This window comes from Podarcis muralis, chromosome 7 (assembly GCF_964188315.1).
Source record: "Podarcis muralis chromosome 7, rPodMur119.hap1.1, whole genome shotgun sequence".
NCBI lineage: Eukaryota > Metazoa > Chordata > Lepidosauria > Squamata > Lacertidae > Podarcis > Podarcis muralis.
The window spans coordinates 85,491,590-85,518,498 of record NC_135661.1 but is presented as its reverse complement, the minus strand read 5'-3'; the positions used below and the strand labels follow the sequence as shown (position 1 = coordinate 85,518,498).

Below are 26,909 nucleotides of genomic sequence, written 5' to 3'. Positions count from 1 at the left end.
AGGCGGCTAACATCCCCAAGCTAGAACAGCGAGACTGTCTCGCTGTTCTGGCTTCGGGGACAGCCTTTGTAGCCTCCGCAGGGCAGCGGGGTGAAGGCGCCCCGCTGCCCTGCAGAGGCTTTGCGCGCAGCCGCAGCGCTCCGCCTTCCTGTTCTGGCTTTGGACTTAGCCACGCAGCCTGCATTCGCTCTATAAGACGCACACACATTTCACCTTAATTTTTGGAGGGGAAAAAGTGCGTCCTATAGAGCGAAAAATATGGTATGTTGGCCAGACCCTGTGCACCCTTCCACTTAGGATCAGCAAGATTTTGGATTCTGTTCGAAAATGAAGTCCAACTTCCAATCTGGAAAGAGAAGGAGCTCACTTTGCGCTTTGTGGAACCTTTTATTTCAAAAGTTTCCAAAAGGATGGGAGCAGGAACTAGGAAAGTTAAAGTTTCTTCTTAAATATCTGAAGGCCAGGCCTTGGGCTGTGTTTAAAAAGGCAAAAAGTTTCCAGGCTGCTTCTGAACCTGAGGACTAGAAACCTGCGGTTTTTCAAGTGTCACAGTAGCAAGCAGGCTCCATGGCTTTAGGCCAGATTCTGTGCCTCATGTGATGAGGATTCATGGAAAGCCAGACTGCAGCCCCGCTCAATTTTGGAACGAAGTCATAACTACCGTATTTTTTGCTCTATAAGACTCACTTTTTCCCTCCTAAAAAGTAAGGGGAAATGTGTGTGCGTCTTATGGAGCGAATGCAGGCTGCGCAGCTATCCCAGAAGCCAGAACAGCAAGAGGGATTGCTGCTTTCGGTGCACAGCGATCCCTCTTGCTGTTCTGGCTTCTGAGATTCAGAATATTTTTTTTCTTGTTTTCCTCCTCCAAAAACTAGGTGCGTCTTGTGGTCTGGTGCGTCTTATAGAGCGAAAAATACGGTATTTGAAGTCAGAACCTGGGTGGGCGGAGGACAGAGAGCTGAACCTCCCTGCGTGTCTCCCTCCTGAGCCAAAAAAACAAGTTAGCCTGTGTTTGTCTTGGATCTCATATTGCCTTGAAGGAGCCAGAGGGGCTGCCACAGTACCAGTCTGCAGTGCTTTTGCGTCTATAAGGGTCCATAAGACATCTGAAGGCAGCCCTGTTTAGGGAAGCTTTTAATGTTTAATAGGTTATTGTATTTTAATATTCTGTTGGAAGCCGCCCAGAGTGGTTGGGGAAACCCAGCTATATGGGCGGGGTATAAAAAAATTAATAATAATAATTATTATTATTCCAGAGCCTTACCTTTCCTCTTTTTCTCCCACCCAGACTTTCACAGCATGGTGCAATTCTCACCTGCGGAAAGCCGGCACGCAGATTGAGAACATCGACGAAGATTTCCGTGATGGCCTGAAGCTCATGTTGCTGCTGGAGGTCATTTCAGGTGAGGGTCAGAAGGACCTGCAGGGGCTGTTGATTGGCACGTTTCAAGACCGCCTTTTAGCTCTGCGGCAAGTTTGAGTTTTGAGCAGTCATTCTCAACATCCTAAGACAGGGGTCAGCAAACTTTTTCAGCAGGGGCCGGTCCACTGTCCCTCAGACCTTGTGGGGGGCTGGACTATATTTTTTTGGGGGGGGGGAATGAACGAATTCCTATGCCCCACAAATAACCCAGAGATGCATTTTAAATAAAAGGACACATTCTGCTCATGTAAAAACACCAGTTAAAGGTAAAGGTACCCCTGCCCGTACGGGCCAGTCTTGACAGACTCTAGGGTTGTGCGCCCATCTCACTCAAGAGGCCGGGAGCCAGCGCTGTCCGCAGACACTTCTAGGTCACGTGGCTAGTGTGACAAAGCTGCATCTGGCGAGCCAGCGCAGCACACGGAACGCCGTTTACCTTCCCGCTATAAAGCGGTCCCTATTTATCTACTTGCACCCGGGGGTGCTTTCGAACTGCTAGGTTGGCAGGCGCTGGGACCGAGCAACGGGAGCGCACCCCGCCGCGGGGATTCGAACCGCCGACCTTTCAATCGGCAAGCCCTAGGCGCTGAGGCTTTTACCCACAGCGCCACCCGGGTCCCATAAAAACACCAGTTAGGCCCCACAAATAACCCAGAGATGCATTTTAAATAAAAGCACACATTCTGCTCATGTAAAAACACCAGTCAGGCCCCACAAATAACCCAGAGATATATTTTAAATAAAAGGACACATTCTACTCATGTAAAAACACACTGATTCCCAGACTGTCCACTGGCTGGATTGAGAAGGCAATTGGGCCGGATGCAGGCCTTAGTTTGCCTACCCATGTCCTAAGATGGCGGGAGATGATGCATCAGCCCTGGGATCATACCAGTGGCCCCACGGCCTGTTTGTTGTTGGCATCCATCTGTCTCAGGGGACAAGGGACTGGCGCACCTTTGTGGGTGAAGTCAGACCACTGGAGAATTACAGCTCCTGCTGGCGCTGCAGAGACCGATGAGGGAGAGACATGTTTTGTTGCAGCTGGGGCAGAGTAAGGCATCCTGTTGTGCTGCTGCAGACACACCTTGCCGTTTCTTCTCTCTGCGCTCATTCTGGTTATTCCTCCTCTGGTCGCTGCTGCGGATACACAACCTGTCTTGCCTGTCTCCAGGCACTGCGGTCGTCTGCAAGGGCAAGGCTGATGTTGCCAGCTGTCATGTCATGTTTGCAGACATCTTTGTAACGCACAGCTGGTCTGCCAACAGGCCTTTTGCCTGAAGGCAGCTCCCTGTAGAGCAGGCATAGGCAAACCTGGCCTTCCAGATGTTTTGGGACTACAATTCCCATCATCCCTAGCTAACAGGACCAGTGGCAAGGGATGATGGGAGTTGTAGTCCCAAAACATCTGGAGGACCAAGTTTGCCTATATAGCCTGCTGTAGAGCATGTCTTTGGAGAGCTTGCAATCCTTGTACAGTGGTACCTCGGGTTAAGTACTTAATTGGTTCCAGAGGTCCGTTCTTAACCTGAAACTGTTCTTAACCTGAAGCACCATTTTAGCTAATGGGACCTCCTGCTGCCGCCGTGCCGCTGGAGCATAATTTCTGTTCTCATCCTGAAGCAAAGTTCTTAACCTGAAGCACTATTTCTGAGTCTGTAACCTGAAGCGTATGGAACCTGAAGCATATGTAACCCGAGGTACCACTGTAATTCACAAGTCAGTTGCTTTTCCAGGGGGCTGGTTGGAAGAACGTGGCTTTCGACTGGGAGAACAAATAGACAAGGCATATTGTACTCTTTCCATACCCATACTCTGTCCAGTTCTTAACTCTGAATTAACCATGCAAACCTTGTTAATCTGAATAATTTCACAGTTGGGGTTTAAACTGATTTTTGGGGTGGCTGGAGGCTGCTGGGCCATCTGGTGCCTTGTTAACCCCATTTTGACCCATTCACACCAGCTCCCTCTCAACACCCCCCCCCCCCTTGGTTCAATATTTTTGCCTCACTCCGGTGCTTGAATAGGCTTACACGCTGGGAAACCTGACCCAAATGTCAGCTTCTTCTCCCTTTGGAGAGACGGATGACTGCTAAAGAGAATTCAACCTGGAGTAACTTAGGAAACCAAAAGAGAGAAAAAAATCTGTTCCTCTTTGGACAAGAAAGGTGTTTGTCCTGCAGGAGCCACAGACTTCCTTTGTGTCTTGCTGAGCTTGCATCTGATGCGAAAAGGAAGCTCACTTTTGTGCTTTTTCTTTCAATCCGATCTGCTCCTTCAACCAACCAACCAGCCCCTCTCTTCTTTCTGCTTCTGCAGGGGAGCGGTTACCGAAACCGGAGAGAGGAAAGATGAGGGTGCACAAGATCAACAACGTGAACAAAGCTCTCGATTTCATCGCAAGCAAAGGAGTCAAGCTGGTTTCCATAGGAGCTGAAGGTGAGATTGCGCGGGTTGGGGTGCTGTTCTTTCAAGCCTCTCCCGGCGATAACGCCGTGCCCGTTTCACAAAACGCCGCAAGCTGTTTATTGTGAGTTGTCTGTGATTGGAGGCCTCTCGGGGCAGGGACCTCCTCCCTTCTACTTTCTAAAATCATCTTTCCCCCCCAAATAATATTTATTATTTTCAGTAAACGAGCATAATACAAAAGAATTAACAGTAACAAAAACAAACAAAAGATAAAACAGGAAAAAAATAGAAAAAAGGAAAAAAATAAAAAAATACAATACAGCATAATGCCACTTACCATATTTTTCGCTCTATAAGATGCACCAGACCACAAGACTCACCTAGTTTTTGGAGGAGGAAAACAAGGGGAAAATATTCTGAATCCCAGAAGCCAGAACAGCAAGAGGGATCGCTGCGCAGTGAAAGCAGCAAACCCTCTTGCTGTTCTGGCTTCTGGGATAGCTGCGCAGCCTGCATTCGCTCCGTAAGACGCACACACATTTCCCCTTACTTTTTAGGAGGGAAAAAGTCAGTCTTATAGAGCAAAAAATACTGTAAATTCTGCCGTTGAGAACAGTGCGGCTTGTTGCATCAGTAGCTGCACCTACAAGGAAAATAATAATAATAATAATAATAATAATAATAATAATAATAATAATAATAATAATAATAATTTATATCCCATCTGCTCTGGGCAGCTTCCAAAAAAAAAATTAAAAATACAATCAAACATCAAACATTAAAAGCTTGACTTTCACCTGTCAAATGTGCTCTGTTGATCTGTTTGGAGAGACAGTGTGGCATAAGAGAGGTATTGTGCTTGGATCAAACAAAACTGAGTTCAAATCCTTATAAAGGTCGAGTGGGCCAAGTCGTGTACACACACACAACACACACAATCACAGTCTTTCCCAACACTTCACACGGTGGTTGTGCAGAATAAAATGCAAAAAAGAGAATGGCAAAGCAAGTTGAAAGGTCGGGAAATGCATTTTTATGTAAAGCGTGCTATTTTTACTGTTGTTAGCCGGGCTTTGGCTGGGGAGGGCGGGATATAAATTATTATTATTATATATTAGACAGAACAGGGGGCTAGAAACCTGCAGCCCTTCAGATTCTGATGGATTGCAACTCCTGCCTCACCCACCCTGCGGAATCAGGGATGATGAAGGGAGTTGGAGAGTCACCCGTTCCCCAGCTCTGGGGCAGCTGGATCTCCTGCTAAAGAGATTTCCATCTGCTAGGACACAGGTGGAGGCGGACTGCAGGTTGGGGAAGGGCTGTCGCGCTCAGATCCTGCTTGCAGACTTTTCATAGGCACCTGGTTTGACCATCGTGGGAATAGGAGGCTGGACCATGTGGGCCTTTGGGGCCCGAGTCTTCTTATCTTTCGAAACGCTTAAAAATGTGCAGGCCACATCTCGGAAGTGGGGAGGAGCTGCTGAGTAACGTTTCCTGTGCCCTGTGCCCTCCTTGCCCTTCCCCGTGACTCGCGAAACCGGAATGCATGATGCAGAGATGCTGGACAATGTCCCGATTTATATAAATCACAGAGCTGAATTCTGTGCCCACAGAGCATTTCCTTAGTGTGTGTAACCCTAAACAGAGCAGCTTTAGTGTAATCTCCCACGGTGCATGTAAGTCCGATTGGCTGCAGCTGCAGGTCCTGAACAAGCTCTCTGGAAAGAGAGCAGTATCCTCCGATCTCCCTGCTCTCTGTGTCTGCAGATATCGTCAAGGCAATTTGAAAAGTAGTTTGGGAGCTGGAAAGAGCAATGCGCGCGCGCGCGCACACACACACACACACACACACACACACACACAGAGGAAGAGAGAGCGCCATCAGGGCAGCCATGGAGCCATTTGCCCAGGGCAAGATTCATTTTCCTGCAGCTGGTCAGCTGGGAGCATACGGTTGGCTCTTCTGAACTTAATTGCATCCAGTGATACACCCCCCCCCCCATCCAAATACTTGCCGTTATTGTTCTGAGCTTCTGTGACCGATATCCCTTTGAGCCTTGCCAGATTTATACGCTGGCAATAAATACGTTACACGCTTTGAAACAAGCAAACAAAAATCCCCCAAATTCTTGGCCGCTGGATTTTTTCACCCACCCAACCCTCAGCTCTGCAGTTCCTTCTTCCGGGGGGGCTCCCTGCCCTGGATGTGGCTTGCGCTAGGAAAAAGACCTCTCCTCAAACAGTGCCGGGGGGTCTTACAGATCACAGACAAACACAAGGTCCTGGTGGGTTTTCACACACTGCCTGCGTCCCAGTCGGGATTTAGACAAAAGAGGGAGCGTTCTTTTGCTCGAATCCAGCTTGTTGGTTTGTCATCGAGGCATCTGGCTGGCCCCTGTGAGAACAGGATGCTGGACTGATCCAGCAGGCTCTTCGTAAGGGTAAAGGGACCCCTGACCATTAGGTCCAGTCGTGACCGACTCTGGGGTTGCGGCGCTCATCTCGCTTTATTGGCCGAGGGAGCCGGCGTACAGCTTCCGGGTCATGTGGCCAGCATGACTAAGCCGCTTCTGGCGAACCAGAGCACCACACGGAAACGGGCGGCACTACCGAGAAAGCCCTCTACCTGGTTCCTTGTAACCTCACTTCTCGCTATGAGGGAACCGCCAGAAGGCCCTCGGCGCTGGACTTTAGTGTCTGGGCTGAACGATGGAGGTGGAGACACTCCTTCAGGTATACTGGCCCTTTGAGGCCGTTTAGGGCTTTAAAGGTCAACACCAACACTTTGAATTGTGCTCAGAAACGTGCTGTATCCGTGGACTGTTAGGCTGCTGAATGAAAAGATAACAAAAGGGCAACTGACTTTCGGGTTTGGTGTGTGTGTGTGTGTGTGTGTGAGAGAGAGAGAGAGAGTAAAAGAGGGGAATTAAGACTAAGAGAGCTGAGTGTGGGGTGCTTGTGTAATCTCACTGTGTACAAGTGACAATAAAGCACCGTATTTTTCGCTCCATAAGACGCACCTAGTTTTTAGAAGGGGAATGCAAGAAAAAAAATATTTTTAAAGGGAGCGCTGAGCAGAGCCTGTATGCACACCAGGCTCTGCTCAGTGCTCCCTTTCACGAGCCACGTGGAGCATGTGTACGGCGCTTGCAGGCTTCTCCCTCCTCGGGGGAAAAGCCCCCAAGAACTGCACACACGCTCCACGCTGCTAGTGAAAGGGAGTGCTGCTCTTGGGGGCTTTTCCGGGAGGTGGGGCTGCCCTCTGTCCCTTCCCCCACCTCCCACAAAAGCCAGCAAGAGCCGTGCGCTCTTTAAAGGATGAGCGGCTCCTGCGGGCTTTTCCACGAGGCGGGAGAAGGGTCTGACGCGGCCAGCCAGTCCCTTCTCCCTCTTGGGGAAAAGCCCGCAAGAGCCACGGGGGCTTTTCCCGCCTGCCTCCACCTGCATTCGCTCCATAAGACGCACACACATTTCCCCTTACTTTTTAGGAGGGAAAACGTGCGCCTTATGGAGCGAAAAATACGGTATTTCAATTTCAGTTTTTGATGTAGGTTCTCCAGTGTCAGCCACAGTGAGATCAGGATGCTGGACTTGATGGACCATTGGCCTCATCCTGCAGGCTCTTCCAATGTTTTGAAACCGAATGCAAGCTACTTGTTCGGAGACAGTGTCCTGGTAGCTGGAGATTAGTTGGAAAGGCCATCCGTCCTCATGATCTTTTTCTGAGCTTCCCGAAGGCACTCTAGCTGGCTTCCGTCTGAATGTTGGCTGGGACCAGATTACCCTAATCCTATTGTGGAGTTGTAGAGTTGCAAGGGACCCTGAGGGTCATCCAGTCCAACCCCTTTCAACGCAGGGATCTCAGCTCTAGCGTCCATGGCAGGTGGCCGTCCAACCTCTGCTTATAAACCTCCAAGGGAGGAGAGGCTAAAACCTCCTGGGGGAGAGACCCACTGCCAAACATCTCTAAGAAACCGTTGAGCGCTGCAGCATACCCATTTTACAGAAGAAAGACTGAGGCAGAAAATTCCCCCGAAACGGGCAACCCTCTTTCAAGGAAAATATTCAGCTCCCTGGAGCAAAAACCCTTAATATTGGCCCCTTTGGCATCCAGCTTCTCCTAAATGGGGGTGCTGTGGTTAGTGAGCACCATGTTGGAGACCCCTGACCTGATCCAGCAAGCTTGTGTCCTCAGGCTCTTCTTTGCCAGCTGCAGATGCAAGGCCCCCGCCCACCTCCAGTTATTTATCCGAGGGGGACGGTTGCTTCAGGGTTTGCACCCGTGGCAAATCTCTCTTCGATGCCATCGTGTCCTTTCTGGAAGCACCAGACCAGGCGAGCTGAATCCAGCTTTCCGGAGCTTCCCCAGCGCTCCGACACCCTGCCTTCAGGGACCTAACCTGGGAAAGGGAGCTGTCCTTGAAACCAGCGCATGTTCTGACAAGTGCCCTCTTGGCGCATCGGGTGTGGCATCTCCGGTTACAGAAAAGGAGGCTCATCAAGCCCGGCGCCCTCTCTGCTCCTGCACACACCCCTCCCCAGAGTGACACCCTTTGGCGTCTCTGCTCAGCACCTTCTGTGCTGTTTCGACTTCTGAGCCTTTGTGCTTCTGAGCGCTTGCAAATTCTGCGCTTGGGCTGCAGGTTTTCCACCTGCAGCGACTGCTGGAGGGAGATTGCTCTGTCCAGCCAGGGAGATCCAGAACGTTGCTCATCTTTTGCACAATTTTAGCATGTTAAGATTAGGGGACCAAATTTTAACGCTTGCAGTTTCCCCCCTTTTTTGCGGGGGGAGGAATATTTTCAGGTTTTTAATAATAATAATAATAATAATAATAATAATAATAATAATAGTAATTTATTATTTATACCCCGCCCATCTGGCTGCGTTTCCCCAACCACTCTGGGCGGCTTCCAACAAAACACTAAAATACAATAACCTATTAAACATTAAAAGCTTCCCTAAACAGGCCTGCCTTCAGATGTCTTCTAAAAGTTTGGTAGTTCTTTTTCTCTTTGACATCTGATGAGAGGGCGTTCCACAGGGCGGGTGCCACTACCGAGAAGGCCCTCTACCTGGTCCCCTGTAGCTTGGCTTCTCGCAGCGAAGGAACCGCCAGAAGGTCCTCAGCGCTGGACCTCAGCGTCCGGGCAGAATAATGGGGGTGGAGACGCTCCTTCAGGTATACTGGGCCTTTGAGGCCGTTTAGGGCCTTAAAGGTCAGCACCAACACTTTGAATTGTGCTCGGAAACGTACTGGAATTTCCATGGAATTAACAAATAAGCACAATACAGTCAAAAGCAGAGTACAGTAAGTCGCAGATATATAGGCCATTATGAGCTTAGCCATGATTTGATTTGCGCTGGTTAAGAGAGCAAAGGAATTAACTCTTGCTTCCGGGCGGCCTGATGGCGAATAAAGGAATCCGAATTGGGAATTCTGCTCTCTGCTTCTCCCAGCGACCGCAAGCAACTCCTGCCGGCCACTTGTCCTGCAGCATCTCTTGTTAATCTTCTCAGTGGCCGGGGGTGGGGTGGGGAATCCAGTCTCCCCCTCCATTGTGTCTGCTGGCGGAAGGCAAAAAAGGCACAGATTGCAACGGAGAAAGGCTTCCTGGGTGGTTCAAGAGTACAAAGCCAGTCTGTAGCCTGTGCTCCAGCAACACGACACAAAACAGTTCTGTGTCCCGGCAAACCTGCAGCTTGCCCAAATCATGCAAACGGAGCAGATTTTGCACAGTTGCTCTCCCTTTGCATAATCCTGCAGTTCCTGTTCCTTTGCATCATTTATGCAGCCGCTTCTCCCCTTTGGGAGCTGCCAGGACCTACACACAGCACCGAGGCCCTGCCTGCAGTCATTGGAAACTTTAATCAGCCCACCGCCTGACTTCGGAGAACTCAGACTACATTGCCCCTGTGCTACCAAATGTATATTTTGCACCATAAGGCCTAGAAACTTGCTTTTGAAAAGCAAACCAGTACAGCGGTACCTCGGGTTACATACGCTTCAGGTTACATACGCTTCAGGTTACAGACTTCGCTAACACAGAAATATTACCTCGGGTTAAGAAATTTGCTGCAGGATGAGAACAGAAATCGTGCTCCGGCGGTGCGGCGGCAGCAGGAGGCCCCATTCGCTTAAAGTGGTGCTTCAGGTTAAGAACAGTTTCAGGTTAAGAACGGACCTCCAGAACGAATTAAGTGCCATATTTTTTGCTCTATAAGACTCACTTTTTCCCTTCTAAAAAGTAAGGGGAAATGTGTGTGCATCTTATGGAGCGAATGCAGGCTGCGCAGCTATCCCAGAAGCCAGAACAGCAAGAGGGATTGCTGCTTTCACTGTGCAGCAATCCCTCTTGCTGTTCTGGCTTCTGAGATTCAGAATATTTTTTTTCTTGTTTTCCTCCTCCAAAAACTAGGTGCGTCTTGTGGTCTGGTGCATCTTATAGAGTGAAAAATACGGTACTTAACCCGAGGTACCACTGTACAGTGCAACCTCGGTTTCCGAACGTAATCCATTCCAGAAGACTGTTCGACTTCCGAAACATTCAAAAACCGAAGCATGTATTTCTGGAAGGGTTTACATCCAGAAAACTCAATACGGAAGCTGTGTGGCACGTTTTTAGTTTCCAGAAAGTGTTCAAAAACTGAAGCAGTTACTTCCAGGTTTTCTGGATTCGAAAGCTGAAACGTTCGACTTCCAAGACGCTCAAAAACCGAGGTACCACTGTACTAAGATTTGCAGAACAGGGAGGAACTTAGGGAGCTTCCTTAGTCAGAGTTGAACAATGAGCCCGTCCAGATCAGTGTTGTCTATGTCAGGGGTTCCCAGACTTTTCCCCTTCAAAGCCCCCTTGGTTCCACAAGCTCATCCCCAGTGCCCCCCCCCCCCCGTGAAAAGCATTATTCAGAATAGCAGTTTGCACAATGATATTCAAAACAGTAACAATGAATTGCTCAAAATCCAATTAAAGCTATTTAGTTTAATTCAACAATTAAACTGTTTAGTTTAACTAAACTGCAGGAGTTTCCTGCAGCCAATTGGATGTCGTGCCTTGGTTTCCGAACGTTTTGCAAGTTGAACAGGCTATCCCTGTACAATGAACTGGTGGTACCTGCCTGGTATCGGCAGGCAGGGTGTTCCAAACTGCGAGTGTTGCGTCAGGGGACACACACACCGCCAGACCCCTAGGGGTGTGCAGTGGGAACGCATCACAGTGCCACAACTCAGTGTCAGCTCCTTGGCACATGTGTCCTTTCTGAACCGTGTGTTCGCCTGGGAACTTTCAGCATAAATCATAGAGTTGAAAAGGACCCTGGAGGTCAAACCTGCAACCTTGGCATAATCAGCACCACTCTCTGATCAACTGAGCTATGCAAGTTGCCCGCTTTCTGGCCGAAGCGTGAGCTGATCCAGAACAGAGCCAGCCTCCCTCCCTTAACGCCCTTCCCGTCTGCTTCCAGAAATCGTCGATGGCAACGCAAAGATGACCCTCGGCATGATCTGGACCATCATCCTCAGATTCGCCATCCAGGACATCTCCGTAGAAGGTGAGCGCCCAAGTTCCCGCAGGCCGCGCGCCAGCCTGCCCTCTCTGCACCTTCCTCCTGGCGTGTCGGCACCAGCTGTACGTCTGGCACGTTTAAATAGACGGGAGAGGAAGCTGGCGGAGCCCATGCGGCAATGCACCGCAGACTTGCGGTGATCCACGACGGTGCCCACGCCTTCAACCGCTTCCTCTTTCCCGCTAGACCAGCGACAATTAATCATGCACCATACAGCTGCTCAAGTCGGTTGCAATAACCCTCGCTGACTTTATTGAGCGTGTGGCTCAGGCTCCTTGGCAAATACCTGCCTTGGGAATGCCTGCCAAGCAGCCATTAGGCCAGTGTTTCCCAACCTTTTTTGGGCAAAGGCACACTTGTTTCATGAAAAAAATCTCGAGGCACACCACCATTAGAAAATGTTAAAAAATTTAACTCTGTGCCTATATTGACTATATAAAAAGTACAGTGGTGCCTCGCAAGACGAAATTAATTCGTTCCGCAAGTCTCTTCGTCTTGCGAGTTTTTCGTCTTGCGATGCACGGTTTCCCATAGGAATGCATTGAAAATCAATTAATGCGTTCCTAGGGAAACCGCCTTCAGACCAGGTCCGGGGACAGTCTGTCCCCCGACCTCTTCTGAAGGCTGGGGGGGGGGGGACAAGGGCTTTTCTTCCCACTGCCAGCCTTCAGAAGGCTGTTCTGAAGGCTGGCGGTGGGAAGAAAAGCCCTTCTTCCCACCTCCCGCCCCGCAAGCTCCGGGGACAGGAGGGCTTTGCTGCCGACCGCCAGCATTTTAAAAGCCCCTGCTGTCCCGGGGCGATTTTAAAATGCTGGCGGGCGGGAGCGAAGTCTCCGCTGCCCCGAGGAGATTTTAAAATGCTGGGGGTCGGCAGCGAACGCTTCGCTCCCACCCGCCAGCATTTTAAGATCGCCCGGGGCAGCGGAGAAGTCTCCGCTGTCCCGGGAAGGCAGGCGGGGGGAGCAAAGACTTTTGCCCCCGCCTGCCTTCAGAAGAGGTCCAGGACCTCGTTCCGATGCCCGGCGGCGGGGTGCGAGGTTCCCGCCCCACCGCCCGGCATCGGGGCATCGTTCCGATGCCGGGCGACGGGGGGAGAGGTTCCCGCCCCATGTTTTTACAAAACATGCCATATTTTGGGGAGTGGGCTGGGTGGGTGTGAGCTCACCTTCCTATCCCGCTTGCCACTTCTTCTCCCCTGCAGATGCCCCACCCCACAACAACCCCCTTTCCCTTCTGCACAAGTGACAACAAACACGGGTTAAGGATTCGGGGCACCTGGCGGCGTTTTTCTTAGCAAAAACTCAAATGGGCCTGTACCTTTTCAGGGTACTAGTTTTGCAAGCGCTTTGTTGCAGCCTTCCCCAGGCTGGTGCCCTCTGGATGTTTTGAACTCTGCCTCCCATCATCCAAAACACCCAGAGGGCGCCAGCTTGGGGGAGGCTGCTTTATAGGAAAGGGTCATTTCCCCCAAGACCGTTCCCCGCTTGGATCTGTCCCTGGGCAGATCACAACAACAGGCAGCTCCCCACTTGCGTGGGGGTTACGTTCTGGGCCCCCATGCGCATAGGTGACATTGTACAAAGTGGGGAGCACCCTCTAAATACAGTGGTACCTCGCAAGACGAATGCCTCGCAAGACGGAAAACTCGCTAGACGAAAGGGTTTTTTGTTTTTTGAGCTGCTTCGCAAGACGATTTTCCGTATGGGCTTGCTTCGCAAGACGGAAACGTCTTGCAAGTTTGTTTCCTTTTTCTTAACACCGTTAATACAGTTGCGACTTGACTTCGAGGAGCAACTCATAGAACGCGGTGTGGTAGCCTTTTTTGAGGTTTTTAAAGACTTTGGTGATTTTTGAAGCTTTTCCAAAACTTTTCCGACACCGTGCTTCGCAAGACGAAAAAAATCGCAAGACGACAAAACTCGCGGAACGAATTAATTTCGTCTTGCGAAGCACCACTGTATCCTTAAGACACCCTCTCTGTCACTCTCTCTTCAACTCATACTGTGTCCAGAAATATCCACAACTAGAACTGAAGCTCTGGGGCTGGCAGGAGGCTGGAGGACGCATGAAAGACTGGTACTGCGCTACCTAGCGCATCAGCTGCCAGGCAGGGAGACTGAGCAGTGTAAACAAAGCCCTGCTGTGCCTTCAGTCTCTTCGGGGCTTCCTCTGGCCCTTGCACACATCGTCTTTGGGCTCCAGGGAGGGTCTCCTTAATAATATTATAATAATAATTTGTTATTTATACCCCCACCCATCTATTAAACATTAAAAGCTTCCCTGAGCAGGGCTGCCTTCAGATGTCGTCTAAAAGTCTGGTAGTTGTTCTTCTCTTTGACATCTGGTGGGAGGGCGTTCCACAGGGTGGGTGCCACCACCGAGAAGGCCCTCTGCCTGGTTCCCTGTAACTTGGCTTCTCACAGCGAGGGAACCGCCAGAAGGCCCTCAGTACTGGACCTCAGTGCCTTGCAAGCCACGGGGACTCCCCAGCTCTCTCCTGCCATTTCCCAGTTTGAATTGAATTATTGGGTTGCTTCCCAGTTCCATGCACAAGCGGGAGAATGCCTGTATAAAAACGCAATGTTGAATTTTGTTTATGACAGTTACCACTGTTTTAGGGAGACCATGTGCACAAAGTGCCTGAAATGCATCTCTCGGGGCATTCTGCACACCTTTTTCTTCCGTGGAAGAGCCTTGTGCAACGTTGGCCTTCGACCCTTAGGTTTGGAGATGTTGTCTTGGCTCCGTCCCATTCCTGTTGCTGCCTTAGCTTCAGCCCCCCCAATGCCAGGGGACCCATCCTGCCAAGGACGGCGCCATCACCTCCTCTCTCTTCTTTCTCCCCTTCGTCCTGCAGAGACTTCGGCCAAGGAAGGCCTGTTGCTCTGGTGCCAGAGGAAGACTGCGCCCTACAAGAACGTCAACGTACAGAACTTCCACATAAGGTAACCTTGGGGAGCCGAGACGATCGAGGGCCTGGAAACCAACCTTTAGGAGGGGCAGATGAGGAAGCTGGGCATGTTTAGACTGGAAAGGAGGAGAGTGAGAAGAGATAGAATGGCGCTGTGGGTTAAACCACAGAGCCTAGGACTTGCCGATCAGAAGGTCGGTGGTTCGAATCCCCATGACGGGGGGAGCTCCTGTTGCTTGGTCCCTGCTCCTGCCAACCTAGCAGTTCGAAAGCACGTCAAAGTGCAAGTAGATAAATAGGTACCACTCCGGCGGGAAAGTAAACAGCATTTCCGTGAGCTGCTCTGGTTCGCCAGAAGCGGCTTATTCGTGCTGGCCACAGGACCCAGAAGCTGTACGCCGGCTCCCTCGGCCAATAAAGCGAGATGAGTGCCGCAACCCCAGAGTTGGCCACAACTGGACCTAATGGTCAGGGGTCCCTTTACCTTTACCTTTAATATCTAAAAGGTTGTCCCATGGAAGAGGGACAAAGCTTGTTTTCTGCTGCTCTAGAGGGTAAGATGCAAACTGTGAAAGAATCTTAGAGTTGGGAGGTACCACAAAGGGCATCTAGTCCAACCCCCTGCAATGCAGGAATATTTTGCCCCTGACCCTGAGATTCAGAGCTCCGTGTTCTGCCGGCTGAGCTATCCCACCTAAGAACCAATGGACTCCAAGTGCGATAAAGGAGATTCCAACAAAACACAAGCTGTTCTGACAGTGGAACACGCTCCTTTGAAAAGTGGAGATTCTTCAGCTGCTACCCCTATATTTCAGGGGGTTGGGCTGGATGACCCCATGGCGTCCCTTTCAACTCTATGATTCTGGCCAGTCGAGGCACAGCCATTCTGCGAGGCACCGGGCCTTGCCTTTCCCAAACACAGAGGCAGCATTTCCACTCTCTGGCCAGAAAGCCTTGCTGCGTCTCGAAGGCTGCGAGAAATGGCTTCAGGAGGACGGCTCCCGATTAAAAATCCAGCAGACCAGCCCATCAAATAGCAGAGGCCTTTGTGCTTCCTGCCTGAGCCAGAGACCTGGGAGTAGCTCGCTGGGAATCTTTAACAGACTGGCAGGTTATCTTGTGCGGACGAGAGGCCGCGGCTAGATTGATATTTGAGGAATAATGGGTCTTGGGGAGGAGAGTGGAGGACAGAGGCTGGTGGAATGATATGTGCTGGGTGAAAAGTGAATCACCCACTGAAATAAATGGGCAGTAGATTCTGGTCAGCGGAAGGCAAATCTGCCACCCAGGGCATGGAACTGACTCAGGAGAGTTCTCTGGCAAAAGGGTAGCAATCCAAGGAACACCTCTCATCAACACAAGGATTTCCACTTGTGAAATGGGGACACCGTCTCCCCCACTCCATGCATGCCCTATAGGGTGGTGCTGTGGTCTAAACCACTGAGCCTCTTGGGCTTGCCGATCAGAAGGTCAGTAGTTCAAATCCCCATGATGGGGTGAGCTCTTGTTGCTCTGCCCCAGCTCCTGCCAACCTAGCAGTTCGAAAGCACGCCAGCACAAGTAGATAAACAGGTACCACTGCAGCAGAAAGGTAAACGGTGTTTCTATGAGCTCTGGTTTCCATCACTGTGTTCCATTGCACCAGAAGCAGTTTTGTCCTGCTGGCCACATGATCCGGAAAGCTGTCTGTGGACAAACTCTGGCTCCCTTGGCCTGAAAGCGGGATGAGCGCCGCAACCCCATAGTCACCTTTGACTGCACTTAACTATCCAGGTGTCCTTTACCTTTACCTTGCATGCCCCAGATCTGCTCCGGAGGGTTGGGGGAATCCTTAGGACAGATTTAGCACCGGGGTGTGTGGGGAGAGTCCATATACTGACGGGAGGCATCACTTGGGATGCAACCCCCATAATGTTGTGGTGGCTTAGATGCCTTTGAGAAGGAGAACAGGCAAATCCTCGGAGGAGGTTGCAGGGGGGCGGGTTGTCTGTGGTTGTGATGGCTGTGTAGCACCCCCACATTGAAGGGAAATAGGCAGGAACAGGCTGTGTGCTTCAGACCCTGCGTGTTGGTGTCCCAGTGGCTTGGCCACTGGACTGAACAAACCCTGAGTGCAGCCCAGCAGGGCTCTTGCATTCTTACCTTTTAGTGACTCTTGACGTTTGTGTGGTTCTGCCCTTTCTTTGCTACCTTTTTGTGAAAATAATAATAATAATAATAATACAGTGGTACCTCAGGTTAAATACGCTTCAGGTTACATATGCTTCAGGTTACAGACTCCGCTAACCCAGAAGTAGTACCTCTGGTTAAGAACTTTGCTTCAGGATGAGAACAGAAATTGTGTGCTGGCAGCGCAGTGGCAGCGGGAGGCCCCATTAGCTAAAGTGGTGTTTCAGGTTAAGAACAGTTTCAGGTTAAGAACAGACCTCCTGAACGAATTACTTAACCCGAGGTATAATAATAATAATAATAATAATAATAATAATAATAATAATATAAAATAATTTATTATTTATACCCTGCCCATCTGGCTGAGTTTCCCCAGCCACTCTGGGCGGCTCCCAATCAAGTGTTAAAACCAGTACAGCATTACTGTACTGAAAAGCACCCTCCTGTCCGAAGGGGGGGGGGGCCTTGCAGTTTTGAGGAATGCTGCCCCGAAGCCGCAGTTTCCCCTCTTGGACAGCCAAGCAATCTAACTGTATCCTTGGGCTTCTTTTTACAGCTGGAAAGACGGCCTTGCTTTTAATGCCTTGATCCACAGACACAGACCAGAACTCATTGAGTATGACAAGCTCAGAAAGGTATGTTGGCGACAGCAGCTCCTTCCTTCCTCCCTCATTTTGGACTCGAAATTGAGTTTTAGTAGTAGTAGCGTTGCTATTTGTGTTTTTAGTTGTGTCCTACATGCTCTCCCCAGAATCCAGTCCAGAAATGAGCATGAGTCACTGGGTTGAGTGAGATCACAGGATTGTAAGTTGGAAGGGACCCAGGACGGTCATTTAGTCCAACCCCCTGCAATGTAGGAACTCTCCCGCAGCTATCCCTGAGTGGGCTTGAACCACCAGCCTTTTGCTTAACAGCCGGACGCACTGAGCTGTTGCGCCACCTGAGATCTCAGCTTCAAATCCCACTTCAGCCAGGATCTCCCTGGGCAATCTGGGGAGAGTTGCAATCTCCTCGTCCGTAATGTGAGAATGGCAGCGACCGGCCTCAGGGTTAAACGTGGCAAAGCATTTCTTTTCCCCTGAGGTAAAATGCCATGGAGGGAAAGCCAAGGTGGTAGTTGGGAGGGTGTGTGAAATGCCCTAACACTCATATTGGGCTGCAGGGCTCTTTTGTGGAATTAAAGGCCGCATTTGCACCATCCATCCCTGGTCCTGAATGGGGTAACTGTGCCCCTGAAGGACCAGGTGTGCAGCCTGGGGGTCATTTTGGACTCACAGCTGTCCATGGAGGCACAGGTCAAATCTGTGTCCAGGGCACCTGTTTACCAGCTCCATCTGGTACGCAGGCTGAGACCCTACCTGCCAGCGGACAGTCTCGCCAGAGTGGTGCATGCTCTGGTTATCTCCCGCTTGGATTACTGCAATGCGCTCTACGCAGGGCTACCTTTGAAGGTGACCCGGAAACTACAACTAATCCAGAATGCGGCAGCTAGACTGGTGACTGGGAGCGGCCGCAGAGACCACATAACACCGGTCTTGAAAGACCTACATTGGCTCCCAGTACGTTTCCGAGCACAATTCAAAGTGTTGGTGCTGACCTTGAAAGCCCCTAAATGACCTTGGTCCAGTATATCTGAAGGAGCATCTCCACCCCCATCGTTCTACCCGGACACTGAGGTCCAGCTCCAAGGGCCTTCTGGCGGTTCCCTCCCTGCAAGAAGCCAAGTTACAGGGAACCAGACAGAGGGCCTTCTCGGTGGTGGCACCCGCCCTGTGGAACGCCCTCCCACCAGATGTCAGAGAGAACAACAACTACCAGGCTTTTAGAAGACATCTGAAGGCAGCCCTGTTTCGGGAAGCTTTTAATGTTTGATGTATTATAGTATTTTAATATTCTTTTGGAAGCTGCCCAGAGTGGCTGGGGAAGCCCAGCCAGATGGGCGGGGTATAAATAATAAATTATTATTATTATTATTATTATTATTATTATTATTATTATTATTATTATTATTATTATTAAAAGCACCCTGTACCATGACTTTTGTACAGTCCTGGCTTCCCCCAAAGAATTCTGGGAACTGTAGTTTGTGAAGGGTGCTGAGTGTTGTTTGGAAATCTCCTTCTCTCCCCGTTCCCCACACCAAGCTACAGTTCCAAGAGTTCCACGTCAAGAAGAATTGCAGGAGCTGTAACTCTGGGAGGGGAAGAGGAGCCTCCTAAATTCTCCCATCACCCTTAAATTACACCTTCCGGGATCCCAAGACCTACATTGGCTCCCTTTCTGAGCACAAAGGTGCTGAACTTTAAAGCCCTCAACGGCCTCAAAGGCCCAGTATATCTGGAGGAGCGTCTCCACCCCCATCGTCCAGCCCAGACACTGAGGTCCAGCTCAGCGGGTGCCACTACCGAGAAGGCCCTCTGCCTGGTTCCCTGTAACTTGGTTTCTCACAGTGAGGGAACCGCCAGAAGGCCCTCGGCGCTGGACCTCAGTGTCCGGGCAGAACGATGGGGGTAGAGACGCTCCTTCAGGTATACTGGACCGAGGCCGTTTAGGACTTTAAAGGTCAGCACCAACACTTTGAATTGTGCTCAGAAACATACTGGAGCCAATGAAGATCTTTCAGGACCGGTGTTATATGCTATCAGCAGCCGCTCCCAGTCAACAGTCTAGCTGCCGCATTCTGGATTAGTTGCAGTTTCCGGGTCACCTTCAAAGGTAGCCCCACGTAGAGCACTTTGCAGTAGTCCAAGCGAGAGATAACCAGAGCATGCACCACTCTGGCGAGACAGTCCGCAGGCAGATAGGGTCTCAGCCTGCGTACCAGATGGAGCTGGCAGACAGCCGCCCTGGACACAGAACGGACCTGCGCCTCCATGGACAGCTGTGAGTCCAGAGTGACTCCCAGGCTGCACACCTGGTCCTTCAGGGGCACAGTTACCCCATTCAGGACCAGGGAGTCCCCCACCCCCGCCCACCCCCTGTCCCCCCAAAACAGTACTTCTGTCAGGATTCAACCTCAATCTGTTGGCCGCCATCCATCCAGTAGCTTGGGGGGGGGCGGGCAGGGGGAGGCAGTGAAACACTTTTCTCCTTTAGATGTTCCTTCTCAGCTGGCAGGGCAGGGTTGTGATTCGGCTTTGGGACGGCACCAGTTCTAACAGCTGTGCCTCTCTGACACCCCCCCCCCAATTCTCCCCAGGATGATCCAGTCACGAATCTGAACAACGCTTTTGAGGTCGCTGAGAAATACCTCGACATTCCCAAGATGTTGGATGCAGAAGGTAAGCTGTTCTCGGAGCGTGGGCTCGGGTGTTTGGTTCCAAGAAGCAAGTTTCGTAACAGCGTTGCAATGCAACCGATTCCCAGAGGAAGAGGTTTTTGGCACTGAAGTACCTTTCCCGCCCCGCGTCCTGCAGTTCCCTTAGTAGGGCTGGGCTACGGAAGCCCAAAAGAGCTGTCGAGCACTGCCTTGGGTTCGCTGCGTTGCTGAGAGTCGCTGACGCTCCTTCCGTCAAGCTGACTTGCACTTAGCGTCCCAGCCCCTCCACACACACACACCGAATTGCAAAGCCCAAATTCCTCTGGGTCAAAGTAACTTGCCAGATCAGATCTGCCGCACTCCCGACGCAGAAATCGTAGGCGGCGGAGTCCTGAGGCAGAAGGGACTGTACCGCTTAAGGCTGCAAGTGGTGCGGTCGCATTGCAAACATTCCCCTTCTTCGCGACTTCCTGAAAATTGAAAACTTGGGGAGAGGTTTTATCCAGCTGCCTTCGTCCCTGGTGTACTGTGGAGGGTTTGTGCGTGGAGAGTTTTGCTTTTACACGGAGTATCAAAAGAATGAGTCTCTTCCACACAAAGTGGTACAGTCTCTTTGCTCAGGACTCTGCCACCTTATAAGAATAATAATAATAAAAATTTATTTATATCCCGCCCTCCCCAGCTGAAGTCGGGCTCAGAGCGCCTAACAACAGTAAAAGTAACACAGTTTACATAAAATCACAATCAATTAATTGAAATACATTCTAAAATCAATTCAGAATCAAATTAATGGCAACCATTGGGCTAGAGTGCTATGAGGATTACAGAAGGAGGGGGTCAGACTGTGCCTTGGCCAAAGGCCTGGTGGAACAGCTCTGTCTTGCAGGCCCTGCGGAAAGATGTCAAGTCCCACAGGCCCCTAGTCTCTTGTGACAGAGCGTTCCAACAGATCGGGGCCACGGCCGAAAAAGCTCTGGCTCTGCTTGAGGCCAGCCTTACCTCCCTGTGGCCCAGGACCTCCAAGATGCTTTTATTTGAAGACTGTAAGGTCCTCTGTGGGACATACCAGGAGAGGTGGTCCCATAGGTACCAGGGTCCTAGGCCCTATAGGGCTTTAAAGGTTAAAACCAGCACCTTGAACCTGATCCTGTATTCCACCGGGAGCCATTGCAGCTGGTATAGCACCGGGTAAATGTGATCCCTTAGTGAGGACCCTGCAAGGAGTCTCACCGCAGCATTCTGCACCCGCTGGAGTTTCTGGGTCAGCCTCAAGGGCAGCCCCACGTAGAGCGAGTTACAATAATCCAGTCTGGAGGTGACCGTCACGTGGATCACAGTGGCTAGGTCAGGGCGAGAGAGGTAAGGAGCCAAATGTGCCTGTATTTGTCTGCAGACAGATTTCCCAGGTCCAGAGAGGCGGGGAACCTGGCTCACGACTCAGTCTGACTGATCTTGCTCAGGTTCTAGATCACGGGGGGGGGGGGTGAGGAGGACACATTTGCCCTCTGGATATTTCTAAACTATGACTCCCATCAGTTCAAGCAACCGTGGTCAGTGGCAAGGCATGATGGGAGTTGAAGTTTAGGAACCTCTGGAAGGCCAGAGTTTCCCCACCTCTGCTATGGATGGTGAATCCCACCCCTTAAGGAGCCATGGGAGAAGTTCTGCCAGGCTCCTGCAAGCTCATACTTTGCTTGTGATTTGATGGAGCCGAGGGGGAGGACCGGTCTGCTGCTGGCCAATCAGACGCTTGTGTGGCCTTCGGTTCACGGGACGGACAGCTAGTGGAGCGAACCCCTGTTGTCGCTGTTTCGTTCTGCTTCCTTAGCATTCCTTTCTAAAGGACTTTGGACATATAATGCAGGCCTTTCTCCCTGGTGCCCTGGGATGAGGGCAGGAAAAGCCCCGCAGCGAGGAAGCCACACCCCGAAACAAACCAGGAGCGCTCGGATTCCAGTGGGTGTCCGCAGAGTTTTATTAGACATGCCTGGCACAATCTCTGCATTCAGAGTTCTTCTTTGGAGGAAAGGGCAAGCGAGCGGAGCCACTGCAAAGTCGTAAAAACTCTGCAACCTTTAATAGGCCTTCACCCATCAGTTGTGTGCGCAGCCTTGAGCTCTGGCAGTATAAATCTCAGATCCTTGGCTTCAGTTCCATGCTGGACAAGTTAACTTCCAGTTCTGGCTCACTTGGAAACTTGTAACATTGACTTTTTGGCGTTAACTTTCCCCGGGCTCAATCTTTGCCTACAGGTGGACACCAGAGCTGTGGCAGATTTTGCTAGCACCAGCCGATCATCAAGGAACAGGGGGCGGGGGAGAGTTTTGCCTCCTGGTATCTTTAATGCTTCTTGTTCGCTTTTCAGACATTGTCAACACGGCCCGGCCCGATGAGAAGGCCATTATGACCTATGTTTCCAGCTTCTACCATGCCTTCTCTGGCGCTCAGAAGGTACCAGACGCGGCTGAGCCTCTACTGTTAACAGCTCCTCTTCCTTCCAGCGCCCTGTTGCTCTCCTGACTTCTCGTGCCGAGGGCAGCTACTTGCAGAACAGTGGGAACCCAAACCTCAGCTAGCTCAGGGTCTGACATCCAGAGATCATAATGAGCCAGAAATCTCTTTGCTTTCAAATATTATTTGGGAGACTCCCAACGGTTGGAGTTCAAGCCACTTGTTCTGCCGAGTTTCAGGGAGGGCTGCCAAGCAATCAGCATTTTCATGGATTAATCATCCACCTTCTTACAAATTATATGTGCAAATTATATTCAAATATATTTGTTTTCCTGTACTTCTGGAATATATTTGCAAAGCCTCACTTCAGGTGCCCTTTTGAGAGGCTGAAGGAAGTGCAAGGACTTGTGATTTAATCAAAGGAAGCTGTCTCCCTTTCGTTATTACAGGAACACGCCGGAACCAAAATAGCTTCTCAAAATAAGCAAGGGATCCCGTGAACTCTTAAGCTCAACCAGTTACAATTGGGCAGCCCCACCGATGCATCAACCGAGGCTTTGGTGGATCGTAAATACACTCCCTATGGGACGCAGGTGGCGCTGTGGGTTAAACCACAGAGCCTAGGACTTGCCGATCAGAAGGTCAGCGGTTCGAATCCCCGCGACGGGGTGAGCTCCCGTTGCTCGATCCTTGCTCCTGCCAACCTAGCAGTTCGAAAGCACGTCAAGTGCAAGTAGATAAATAGGTACCGCTCTGGCGGGAAGGTAAACGGCGTTTCCGTGCGCTGCTCTGGTTCGCCAGAAGCGGCTTAGTCATGCTGGCCACATGACCCGGAAGCTGTACGCCGGCTCCCTCGGCCAATAAAGCGAGATGAGCGCCGCAACCCCAGAGTTGGTCACGACTGGACCTAACGGTCAGGGGTCCCTTTACCTTTAAATACACTCCCTAGGGTGTAAGCCCCATCGAACGCACCAGCGTTTCCTTTTGAGTAAAGAGGCACAGAGTTGCGCAGCGAACCAGTTGTCTTGCAGTCCTAAGAGCTCTTAGGAGCAGAGCAGAGAATCCTTTGAAGTTATCTTGGAGAGTTTGCAGGGCTGGCCGAATCAAGGGTGACATTTATTTCCGCAGAGCCCTGTCCCAGCTGAGGTTTGGGTCCCTGTCCGGAGCGAAGGCTTGCCCCACCCCTCCTCTGCTGCATGCCAGAGGGGGAGCCGGGACGATCTTGCATTGTGCCCTTGACTTTGCTTCCTTTTGTTTTCTCTTTCCTCCTGCGCAGATATTGTAGGCACGCTTAGGCCCGACGAGAAGGCCATCATGACCTACGTCTCCTGCTTCTATCACGCTTTCTCTGGGGCTCAGAAGGTGAGCTTTGCCTGGGTGGGGCTGTCTGCTGCTGCTGCTGCTGCTGCTGCTGCTTTTACCTGGCTAGTCTAAACCGCCCTTTCCTCACCCACTTTCCGGAGCGCAGGGTTTATATTTGCATGAAAGGGCATGCCTGCGGAGGGTCAACTAGGCCGGGAGGCGGAGTGGCTTTGAATTTTTGTTTCGTTAAAAATCCAGGCAGTAAGCTAGGAATGCATCAAGCCCCCTGTGAGACTGAAACCCTTCTGGCTCCCCGCAAAAATTATCCAGGCAAGGAGCAGCTTCTAGATTTGCTTTAAACGTCACCTCTGCCAGAATACTGTGCAACTCTGTTCCTAGCAGTATGCAAGCAGTGGAGTTCCCAGGGCGTGGTATTGGCTTTCTGGAGAGACCTCCAGGACCATAGCTAGCAAGTCTTCCTTGAAATACTGTATTTTTTGCTCTATAAGACTCACTTTTCCCTCCTAAAAAGTAAGGGGAAATGTGTGTGCGTCTTATGGAGTGAATGCAGGCTGCACAGCTATCCCAGAAGCCAGAACAGCAAGAGGGATCGCTGCTTTCGCTGCGCAGCGATCCCTCTTGCTGTTCTGGCTTCTGAGATTCAGAATATTTTTTTCTTCTTTTCCTCCAAAAATTGGGTGCGTCTTATAGAGCAAAAAATACAGTAATCACCTTCTGGTTGGGACAAAAGGCCATACAGGCTTGGCTCCTCCTTGTGCAGGGCAAAACCTGGTGGATATCCTCAGTCATCTGTACCCTTTGCCAACCTTCTGCCCTGTTGGACCACAACTCCCGGCAGTGCCAGGCAGCAGTTTGGCAAAGGCTGCTCTGAAGCTTCTGGTTTAGCCACAGGTGCTCTTGCAATAATTCGCATATTCTGGGACTGAACTTCGCTCCCGACCCCCAGCATTTTAAAACCTTCCCGGGACACGGGGAGATTTTAAAATGCTGGGGGTCGGCAGCGCTTCCCTCCCGACCCCCAGCATTTTAAAATCTCCTCGGGACAGAGACTTCTCTGCTGTCCCTTGGAGATTTTAAAATGCTGGGGGTCGGCAGCGAACGCTTCGCTCCCGCCCGCCAGCATTTTAAGATCGCCCGGGGCAGGCGGGGGGAAGGCAGGCGGGGGGGAGCAAAGACTTTTGCCCCCCGCCGGCCTTCAGAAGAGGTCCTCTTCTGAAGGCCGGCTGTGGGCGAAAGTCTTTGCTCCCGACCGCCAGCATTTCTCTATGGGCTTTCGTCTTGCGATGCAAGCCCATAGGGAAATTCGTCTTGCGAAGCGCCTCCAAAACAGAAAACCCTTTCGTCTTGCGGGTTTTCCGTCTTGCGAGGCATTCGTCTTGCGGGGTACCACTGTAGCGTGTTGTGGCCTTCATCCGTGAAACTTCCTTTCAGTGCCTCAGTCAGGATCCTGCCCTCATAGTCCATAATAGTTCATCTGGAATAGCCTGGAGACCCCCTGCGGCCTTGTTCTCACAAACCACAGATGCTTTCTACTTTCTCCCCACATTTGTTGAAACAAATTGGGGGGCGGGAGGGAACTTCAGACTTCAGCTAACTTGATTGCCTGACTGATTTGAAGGCATTTAGGGTTAATTCTCCTGCTAATCTAGCAGTTTGAAAGCACGCCAGTGCAAGTAGATAAATAGGTACTGCTCCAGCGGGAAGGTAAACGGCGTTTCCGTGCGCTGCTCTGGTTCGCCAGAAGCGGCTTAGTCATGCTGGCCACATGACCCGGAATCTGTACGCCAGCTCCCTTGGCCAATAAAGCGAGATGAGCACCGCAACCCCAGAGTTAGCCACGACTGGACCTAATGGTCAGGGGTCCCTTTACCTTTACCTTAGGGTGAATTCACCCATATTAAGTGAATTTCCCCATCAGTCTGTGTGGAATTGGTCAAACTAACCCAATCCCGTAATTACCGTATTTTTTCGTGTATAAGATGCCCCCATGTATAAGATGCCCCCTATTTTTGGGTTTCCAAATTAAGAAGACACCCCTCAGCACTATCCGTGTATGAGACGAGCCCCAATTTTAAACCAAATTTTTTGGTAAAAAACAACAACACAGTCTTATATATGGAAAAATATGGTAATCCATTTCCCCCAAATCAGCGACAGGCCAGCAAAGCCGCTGGTTTGTAAGGCTCGAAGTAAGGAAAGCTCAAGCCTTCCCCCAGAGGAGTCTGGTGGTCTCTGATGGCTGCAGACCCCGGCAAACATCCATTTGTATTTTTTATTAATGCAGTTTGTAGGCTAATGTTCTCTGGGTATTTTTTTTTTTAAATCCTGAAGAAAAAAGGATGCAACCAGTAACACAATATTAAAATCGCAAATCACTTCATAACAGAGAAAAGGAAATATTGCCGCAGCAAATCTATTTAAAATAAAGGGCAGAGGAATTAAAAACCCACAGAGCCAGAAGTCTAGAAGGCCGTGGATGTTGTCAGGTGGGCGTCTTCGGTGGGCGGGTGAAAACGGCTGGATCCTTCTGGATCCTTTGACCGTCCGGCAAAAAAGTAATTGGGCTTTTGCCGGCGGCTCTGGACAGACTCTCAGGTTGCACGAGGGAGCTAGCTTGCAGGAAACGTCTCTGCGTTAAAAAGAAAAGAAAAGAAGTTTTCACTGGCTGCATTTGGCTGCCAGCGAAAGCTGGAAGCTTCGCTCAGCATGGAAGGCAAAAGAGCCATGCCTAACGCGGGGAGAGAAATGACCTCACCCAAACGCTCCGGTGGATGCTTTTGGAAAGGCGTTCTTGTCTTATGTGTGGGTTTTTCTGTAGCTGGTTCCCTCCCCCCCCCCCCAACCTTAAGCATGTTAGATCTGCCACCGAACTTCAGCCAAGTGTTTTCCATTAAAGCTTGGCGTTAATTTATTGGCTCCGAACGTGTAAATCCTTTATAGGCAGGAAGCGGAGCCCCCTTTCTCTGGCCGAGCAAATCGTCCTGCATATTCCAGCTGGAGACGAGGGTCAGACTCTTCCCGCCCCTATAAAAGCCTGAACTTGATTGCACCCGGGGTTATGCGTTTGCAAGCGGGCCCTCCCCTTGGTGTGTGTGTGTGTGTTTGCTGGGGTGCGGGGAGCTGGACTGTGTGAATTTATAGCCTTGCCAATCTTTTTTATTTTTTTATGATTGTCCTTTGTGTCTGATCCCAGGCTTTGGAGCTCAGCTGGCATGTTCTCCCCATCAGCTGGGATTGATTATTCGCCTTGTAACTGCTTTCTCTCCAGCATGCCTGTGTGTGTGTGTGTGTGTGTGTGTGTGTGTGTGTTCACGGACTCCAAGTTGTTTGGGAAGCCTGTCTGGGAGCATGCTGAATTAGTGGGCCGAGGAGCCCAGGCCGAGCCGCTGCACCCCGTA

At 50.8% G+C, this 26,909-nt stretch overlaps 1 protein-coding gene across 6 annotated transcripts in view; it reads left to right on the top strand.

Annotated features, from left to right (window-relative positions):
• The window catches only part of ACTN4 (actinin alpha 4), a 136,499-nt gene that overhangs the window by 72,636 nt on the left and 36,954 nt on the right, over window positions 1–26,909 (top strand). For 3 of the 6 annotated variants that reach the window (XM_028742070.2, XM_028742068.2, XM_028742066.2), the window contains exons 2-8: window positions 1,289–1,403; window positions 3,743–3,862; window positions 11,297–11,383; window positions 14,256–14,343; window positions 17,035–17,113; window positions 19,678–19,759; window positions 23,465–23,550. In XM_028742070.2, the coding sequence (XP_028597903.1) occupies window positions 1,289–1,403; window positions 3,743–3,862; window positions 11,297–11,383; window positions 14,256–14,343; window positions 17,035–17,113; window positions 19,678–19,759; window positions 23,465–23,550 (657 nt within the window). Of the gene's footprint in view, window positions 1–1,288; window positions 1,404–3,742; window positions 3,863–11,296; window positions 11,384–14,255; window positions 14,344–17,034; window positions 17,114–19,677; window positions 19,760–22,102; window positions 22,189–23,464; window positions 23,551–26,909 lie in introns of all 6 variants that reach the window. The other 3 variants (XM_028742072.2, XM_028742069.2, XM_028742067.2) reach the window with 1 other exon arrangement.